Source organism: Helianthus annuus, chromosome 9, assembly GCF_002127325.2.
Source record: "Helianthus annuus cultivar XRQ/B chromosome 9, HanXRQr2.0-SUNRISE, whole genome shotgun sequence".
Lineage (NCBI taxonomy): Eukaryota > Viridiplantae > Streptophyta > Magnoliopsida > Asterales > Asteraceae > Helianthus > Helianthus annuus.
Window position 1 is genome coordinate 28070608 of NC_035441.2, and position 8937 is coordinate 28079544.

At 33.0% G+C, this 8937-nt stretch overlaps 1 protein-coding gene across 2 annotated transcripts; it reads right to left on the bottom strand.

The window, feature by feature from the left end:
• Positions 1-4415: 4415 nt before the first annotated feature.
• LOC110877307 lies at positions 4416-7028 on the bottom strand. Of its 2 annotated transcripts, none has more exons than XM_035977430.1 (2): positions 6179-7028; positions 4416-5734 (listed from the first exon to the last, which is right to left on the bottom strand). In XM_035977430.1, exon 1 carries the CDS (start codon positions 6920-6922, stop codon positions 6371-6373), a length of 552 nt encoding a protein of 183 aa, XP_035833323.1. In that variant the 5' UTR covers positions 6923-7028; the 3' UTR covers positions 4416-5734; positions 6179-6370. The 2 variants fall into 2 exon arrangements, with proteins under 2 accessions (XP_035833323.1, XP_021981146.1); XM_022125454.2 differs by having other exon boundaries at positions 6162-7028.
• Between the last annotated feature and the right edge of the window lie 1909 nt (positions 7029-8937).

Genomic DNA, 8937 nt, shown 5'->3' on the forward strand with positions numbered 1-8937 from the left:
GTTAATTTAATTATTGTCACAATTAGCAAGTTATGATGTTTTGAGCAATCATGTTTTCGTCTCACTCCGATGTTTTCGCCATCGGTTGGGGTGTGACAGCGACGAGAGTCACCAAGCATGTCATTCTTTTTTGTGCCATGGTTGATCGATAACGTTGATTGATATACACTGAGGACCGCGATACCACATAACACATATATACATGATGTTTCAAATTAACACATAAGACGGTTATGTAACCGCTTTATTTCTCATGCCCCGATATAAAACTGACGTGAAGGTAACCGACCTACTTAATCCTCCTTTTCAATCCAATTCTTAAAACCTCATTTTATACCGTTTTTGAAACCATGTTTTGTATTAAACACGTTACTAAACACACATACATGTGTCTTCTATATATAGAACTTTTTATAAAATCATAATATATATCTTTATAAACTTATCTATTATCGCTTGTTCACACTAATTAAATCAACAAAATACGTACAATTGTATCACACTATCAAAAGTAATACTCCAAGTTGCCGTTAAAAAATAAAAAGAGTTAATTGCCAAAATCGCACTCTCCTTCAAAACCCTAATTCTACAAATTGGGCAAATTCAGTAGATTGTGTGTGCAAATGAGGCTGATAATCATTTTATACATAGGTAAGATGTTAACCAGCCACGTCAGTCCACACATGTTAAGCCACATCAGCAATATTTTAACCTAGTTAGTGTTTTTTTAACGTGAGAGTATTTTACAAACAAAAGTGAATAGTTCGGATTATTATTGGTGATTAAATGAGTTAGGATTATTATTGGCCAATAACAGTGAGTGAGATTATTTATTTCCAATTTGCCTATTTTTTTCGTATAAAAATTGCATGTATATTCTTTTTTATTATATATGTGACAAAATTAACTAAATAAAAGAAATTAAAAAGAGTTTGAGCATATTTGCCATTTTCGTCCCTGTGGTTTATATTTGTCATTTTCATCCAAATATCCTTTAACTTAATAGAAAAAATAAACTAAGTTAGTTGTTTGGATGAAAATGGCAAAAAGTTACAAACGTGGGGGGCAAAATGGTACAAAAGTGTCATTTTGGACGAAAATGGCAAATGTGCCCAAACCTCAGGGGTGATTTTGGCAATTAACTCAAATAAAAATAAAAAGAAATTCACCAAGTTCTAGATATTTGAACAGTTGTATTATTGATTTATTGCAAGTTTAGTTTGATATTTATAACCCATTCCGTAAGCGTGTTCGTTTTATATATATAACTTTTTAAAACATAATTTTTTTTTTTTATAAATTCATCTTTATCACTGTGAAGTTTGTTTTTAAACAACATTTATTTTGAATACAAACTCAATAACTCATTTACCGATTATTCGTACATTAATTAAAAGCTATATAAATAATCGTAAGATAACATTTTTAATTTAGTCAAACTTTTCTAATATTCCGTAAGTAAGGTCTTTGATATTATACGTTATTTATATAAGTAAAATAATATATGTGATCCAATTATTGTACCAATAATAAATATTTTATAATGCCCCTTGTTAATAATGAAACAAAACTAGTATTAAGCCCCTTACGTTGCGGTTGGGGCGTAAAACCATAACAAATAACACCAGGGTCACAACACCGCTAGCGACCTCCAACGTGTTAATACGGAGAAATTAGACCGAAACATAAAACATAGAAAATAATAACTAAGTCGATTTAGGACCCGTGTGTCACGATAAACCTATCAAACGGGAAAAAATAGACGACCATAAAAAAGTTGAACCACACACGCACGTTGCGTAATGTTCACTCGCAAAATTTAGAACGAAATGTAAAACAAAACGTAAAAATGTTGAACCACACATGAACGTTGTGTCGTATTAACTCGCAAAATTTAGAACAAAACATAAACCGATTTTTTTTTGCGAAATATGAAAAGTATAGCGTACCAAAGTTGAAAGTAAAAAAGTTCTTAGGTTAAAGTGACAAAGATAAAAAGTTTTGATGTTAAAAGTAAAAAACAAAATAATTTTAGGTTAAAAGTGTAATTATATCAATTCTTTTTTGAAAATCTTTCCAAAGCATAGAATACAACAACTCTATACATCAATATGTTGATAATTTATAATGTATAAATTTAAAACCAAAGTACCAACCCTTTTTCTTTTTAAGTTAAAAGGGAAATAGAATGACCTATTTTAATTTTTAACATATCATTTAAATTTATTATAAAAAAGTAGGAGCATTCACATCTCACTCTTTATATACTCTTTTTCTTTGAAGTATACAAAACTAGGTTAGTTCCCCGTGTGTTACACGGGTTGAACAATTTAAACTATATAGTATAGATATTTCCTGTAAATGCAAAACAAAGACAGAGACATTTACATACCATATTGACATAAATGAGTTAATATAAATGTAACTCATCAACCCGTACATATTAATTAATGTCGTAGAGTTCGATAAGACGGCTTTAATGTCGGTTGAATGAGGTCAATCAGAGTATATTTGATACTCTTTGGACGACTACTTATTTTTTGAATCTTTGTATTTTATTCTAAACCTATTATTTTAATCAATTAAATGAGAGAATGACAAGTGTCCCAAAACAGTTTTTTTTTATTATATAGTATAGATAGATATTGATTAATAATTAATAATATCTAAATTTTTAACTCTATCAGTAGAAATAAAGATATACATCAATTTTTTTATACAAAAATAGAAGATGTATAATTCAATTTAGAATTATTAGATCATTTTGAAATTCAAAGGCACGAATTGAGTTTTAAAAGCCAAAGAATTTGTTTATGATAATTAACCCATTATAATTCTTTTTTTCTTAATCAAATTTTTACGGTCTTTTTTTTAAATAAACTAAAATTTTTGTTTAACAATAGGTTATTGAATTAATGATAAGAATTTGTATTTGATTAGATTAAATATTATTATTATTTGTATTAGATTAGATTAAATATTATTATTATTATTAGTATTATTAATAATTTTAATCAATTAAATGAGAGAATGACAAGTGTCTCAAAACAGGTTTCTTTTATTATATAGTATAGATTATTTAAAGAAAGCATAAAAACCATCAGTAGATCCCACTCTTTAAGAGCGTGAAAGCCTTTATCTCTATTTATATAAAAATACACATTTTTCAAAATTTTGTTACTTTTTTTTTTTAAATATTTCACATCCAACTCTCTATCTCTATTTATTTCTTACTAGCAAATGATTCCAGACCTGATGCACTGAAAATGATAGGGAAGGACTCAGGTGCGACTCTTGATCTCACCTGAGTTTTCTACTACAGTGCATTTACTCCAGAGGGTCGGCTCTTGTGGAGGGTGCAACTCCTGCCATGTGGCAGGAGGCTGGAAATTTTCTCGGGGACAGCGTAACGCTCCTCGACCAGGCGTGAGCCTGGTTAAGACAACATAGTCCTGGTAATGAGTGGTGGCGGGCCTGCGTCTTGCGGGTGTGAATTAACCGTCTGTTGTTAAGGTCACCTATAAAAAAAACTATTTCTTACTCATAAACAATTATTTTATTAATCTTTATCTTCATACACACTTACAATAGAAATATAAAGGTTTGAATATAAACCTCTAAACATAGAAATGTACTTTACTTTCTATATGTTTTTCTCTATTATTAAGATTTCAATGTGATGATATTTTAATTGTTTTCACTATTATTTTCTCTATTATATAGATGGCTTCTAATGTGAATGCTCTAACAGAGAATGATTTAAATAAAATAAAAATAAACCTCAAGATTTAGAGGATCAAATCCAAGCCTCTATAATGTATTCCGAGTGTATAAAAAGGAGAAAAATAATAAAATAATTATTTTGGAGTAAGATAAAGGTAGAGATGAAAATGAGATATGTAAGTTTTTTTAAAATGTAAACAACTAGTATATTGCCCCGCGTATTGCTGTGGTGTTCCGAAAAAATTTACATCAACTCATTGACAACTGAAAACAAACATAAAAATAAGCGCGAAAACTTATTACATTTGAATCAACTCATTTCGGGAAAAATTTACGTAGAAACGTAAATCAACTTGAATTTATACACACACGTAAATAAAAAATAAACACGTAAAACTTGATTACAAAGTTTTTAGAAAGTTAAGGGTTTTAAGTATAAATGATGAAATTTAAGAGGTAAAACTATAAAAGTATAAAAAAACACCAGTTTCACAATTAAAAGTAGATTTTAGAAGCAGTTGACTTAATAACACTAGTTTTGAAAATTAAATATTACATGGATGTCAAAATTAGATTTAAAAAGAGTTAAATTTAATAATAACATATATTAGAGAATATATGAATTTTAAGAGTAAATTCAAGAAATATCTAGTAATTTTTTTTGGAAAAGTGAACTTTATTAAACCATATCATACGTGAAAACCACTTAATCTTTAAGACGGAGAGAAGGGACCGTCTACAACATTACATCAAAAACAAATTACACCACGTCCACGACTTCCAATCCTTATCGTTATTATTGTGCCTATTACTAAACCATAAAAAAGTAAGCGCCTTTACATCCGCTACAATCTCTACCACTTTGCATTGTTTGTTTTAAATTTTTGCTCATTTCTAGCTTTCCAAATCCTCCAACAACACGCAATGACCGCCCCTCTCACAATCTCCTTCCGAAGATTAGACAAACCATCCATATTATGTATCTCCACCACATCCTTTAAGCTAGAAGCAAAAAAATTGGGTAGACCACACCACCTTAATATGCCTTCCCACACCCCCATAAAGATACCACACACACCCCCGTAAAGATACCACACCCAGTAAAAGAGATGATCCACCGACTCCTCACCATCTTCACAAAGAACACATAATGCATTATCCTCATGAATATTCCTTCTCCTTAGCGCCAACTTGGTAGGAAGGTGATCCAACAAAGCTCTCCACATAAAGATATTGCATTTATCGGATAACCATTTACACCACTCGAACACTACATCTCAATCATCCACATTTTTTCCGGATAACCACCTTCTAATCGCATCAACTGAAAAGCACCCGTTTACATCCCCATTCCATCTCCAATCATCTACACACTTGATTAGCGAGACATGACGAATCACCTCCATCAACTCGTCCAATTCCTTTAACTCGATCTCCGACTCCGGATCCTTCTTCCACGACCAATTAACCAAGGTAATCATATCCTCCCAAGTTAAAATGTCAGAAACCATACACATCTTTCTCTCTTCCAACTTAAAAAAGATGGAAAAGCATCCATCAATCTCCCCTTGACCGTCCATGTATCGACCTAAAACCTCACCGATCTCCCATTCGTCACTGAACACTTGATTAACTAATTAAAAAAACGAACCATGCATATCTAATCTATGACATTCTTTGAGAATGTTCGACCAAACGCTAGTGAAGCTTTTCTTAGCCGGATATAACTCCCAAAGTAATAATAGGTGAATTTTAAAACCAAATTTCAAAATAATGGTATTTTACCTGCATATCTTGATCAATACATGTTTTTCGTGTTAAAGATTTCTCTTAGTTAGTATAGAATAGTTTTTAAGAAAGTACCAGAGTTCATAATTTCACATGTATTTACTTAATTTTAATATTTTAAACAATTCTCATAAATTCATCGTCCATCAAATCCTCCCAAAATGCTTAGGCAAAGTTGTTCAATAACTCCATGACGGTCACTTGGTCCAGAAGATAAGATAACCTGTAGAACAAAGACAAATCAAATATATCAGTACCAACAGACATATATTAAATTCAAAACAGAAAAAAATAAATAAAAAATAACGTTATCCTTTAACACGATAACGGCAGTACGTTACGCCATCAATAACAAACCGACGGAAAACAAACAAACTAACGGAAACCGTTAAACCTCCACTCAAACCAGTTACGAGACTGAACTGAAGAATATTTGAATTCAATCATAATTGACCGAAGATGATGATAAATTTGAACAATTAAATACTGGATTTACTTAGATCTGGATATGAAATATGATTATCGAATTCTTAAATTTAGTTTTTTAGTTTTTTTTTTTTTTTTAGAAATTTGAAGCTTTTACGTCGGCCATTAATGGCGGCAACTGATCATGAAAATTTATATATCGTTATCTATAGCTATATACACACAGAGAGAACAATCTAACATCATCCAGATCAGGTTATCATTCGGCAACCGGAATTCTATTAACCGTCCGATCTCATCGTCGCCGGAATCTGATTCACCGCCACCGTATTCATCCAGATCAGGTTTTCAATCAGTTACCGGAATTATAACAACCGTCCGTACGATCTCATCAACCGCTGAGTCATAGCCGGAATCTGACGTCATCTGAAGACTAATCAGCTTTACTCATAACGGATAACCGACTCGGCCTCGGCTGAAACGCCGTACGCCGCCGCTGTTGATGCGACGACGGTCGAATCAACGCTGCTAAAGCTCTCTTCACCAGATCACCGCCTTCAACAGTACCGATTCTCACGAGCGAGTTCGTCATCGCTGACCGCCGCGCGTTAAGCCGGTTATTCGGATACGACGCCGTATTGTTGTGGACATTATTAACGTTCTTATGCAAACTGCATCTAAAGGAACCTGGATGAGAAGTAGGCGAGCACATACACATCCGTTTCGGAGCCTGTAACGGCTTCTTCGCCGGTGAAGAGTTGTTCGTCGGAGTTACGGAGATCGAACGGTTAGAAGAGAATCGTACGGACGGTGATGGTGATGATGATCCGTAGAGGTTGACACGTGTGGGAGATGCAGATCGGTTGAAAAAGGAAGTGGATGATGAGAATGAAGAGGTTGAAGAAGCGAAGGAGTTTGATGAGGGAGAGGTGTGGAATCTTCCAGAAGGTGAGTGAGATCGGAGCACTGGTCTTCTATTCGCCATTGATTTACAGAGAAGAAATTAGGGTTTTGAAATAAGGAAGAAGAAGATGGAGGGAATTTTTAAAGACTGAAATTCGGTTGCTAAATTGGCAAACCTATCTCTACTCGAGCCATGTATTTAAAGGAAACGATAAATGGATATTTGGATTTTTTATTTTTTTGAAAAGTTAGTATTTTTGAAAAAAAAAAAAAAGTTATCTTAAAAAATATATATATATTATTTTGATTGGGTTGAGGGGATGTTTATAGGGTCGATAGAAACGACAAGGATTAGAGTCGTTTTGAGGATGGCTAGATGAGTGTGTGGTGCCACGTATAAAGCACATTTAACGATGTGATTTAAAGTTTCGTGAAAAAATGCAAGAATTTACTAGGAAAATATATTTTAACGTAGTGTGAGAATTTAATAGGAAAATATATTTTAACGTAGTGTTTGTTGGTGCATTTTATATAAACTATCAAGATCTTCGCGTGATATTGTGGGAGCGACACATCGCATTACGATACTTGTTTTCTTATTCATATAATATGTGTTGTAGTTCATTGTGAATTGCGATAGATATACATAAAAAACAATGTAATCGGGTAATTTATTTCTGGGCCGGCTCAACCATTTTGGTAGTCTAAAGCAAATTAAAAAATGAAGTAATCGTGTAATCTATTTCATGGCCGGCTCAACCATTTTGGTGGTCTAAAGTAAATTAAAAAACTCGAGGCCTTTTTTCAAATAAAAACACTATTTGAGAAAAAACCCTTTTTTACCTGGGTTTGGGACCGGTAAAATAAACTAAAAGTTTTATTGTTGGAAGTTAACTTATTTTTTTTATATTTATATATATATTTTGTATGTGTAAAAATAAGTTCAGCCCAACCCAAATATCATACATATATATATATATTTTTTTAAGCTGAAGGCCTTAAACTAAAGCCTTAAAATTCTTGAGCTTGAGCCAGCTCCTCCTGATCCATTTCATTGTGTTGATTTACAGTGAAGAAATTAGGGTTTCAAATAGGAAAATACAAAAGAAGATGAGAGGGAATTTTTAAAGATTGAATTTCGGTTGCTAAATTGGCAAACCTATCTCTACTCGAGCCATGTATTTAAACGAAAGATATTTGAATTTTCTTTTTTAAAAAATATATATTATTTTTTGATTGGTTTGAGGGGATATTTCTAGGGGCCGAATGAAACGGCAAGGAATAGAGTCGTTTTGAGGATGGCTAGATGAGAGGTGGGGTGCCACGTACGAAGTAACTAGTAAATGATCATTGGAGCCACGTACAGAGCACATAATGTAAAGTTTCGTGAAAATGTAAGAATTTACTAGGAAAATATATTTTAACGTAGAGGTCGTTTGGTAGCCTCTGAATGGTTATTAAGAGGCTACCTCTTAATGGAACCATTAAGAATTTTACCAATGAGAAGGTAGAAGAATGTGACATGTGATGATTTACCATTCAGAGGTTACCTCTTAACCATTCAGACTTGAGGTTACCTCTTATTCATTCAGAGGTTTTAAACCATTAAGAGGTAGCATCTAAATGGTCATTAAGAGGCTACCAAACAGCCCCGTAGTGTTTGTTTGGTGCATTTTATGTAAATTTAAATTATACAAAAAGGAGTAAATTACGCGGATGGTATGGTGATTAACATCATATTATCCAAGGGCGGTTCTTAATAAGGCTGTGGCAGGGCCACGGCCTGAGAATGTTTTTCAGCCGTAGTGCTAATTTTTCGTATTTCGATCGAAATTTTTTATATATACTATGTTTGGCCTGGGCTTGCCCGGGCCTTTTTTAGCGCCCGTGTCTTTCGGTCTTGGCACGTTCAACGGGCAAGATCGGCCACTGATATTATCCTTTTAGTCTTGAATTGTAATAAAGTATGCTTAGAACATCCGTACTCGTTTAATTTTGGGTGTTTTTTGGACAAAAACGCCGGAGCACGCCCCCAAGCCGCCCCTGTGGGCTTTTTTTTGCAAAATTTGTTTGAAGCGTTGTATTTTCAACGCCGGA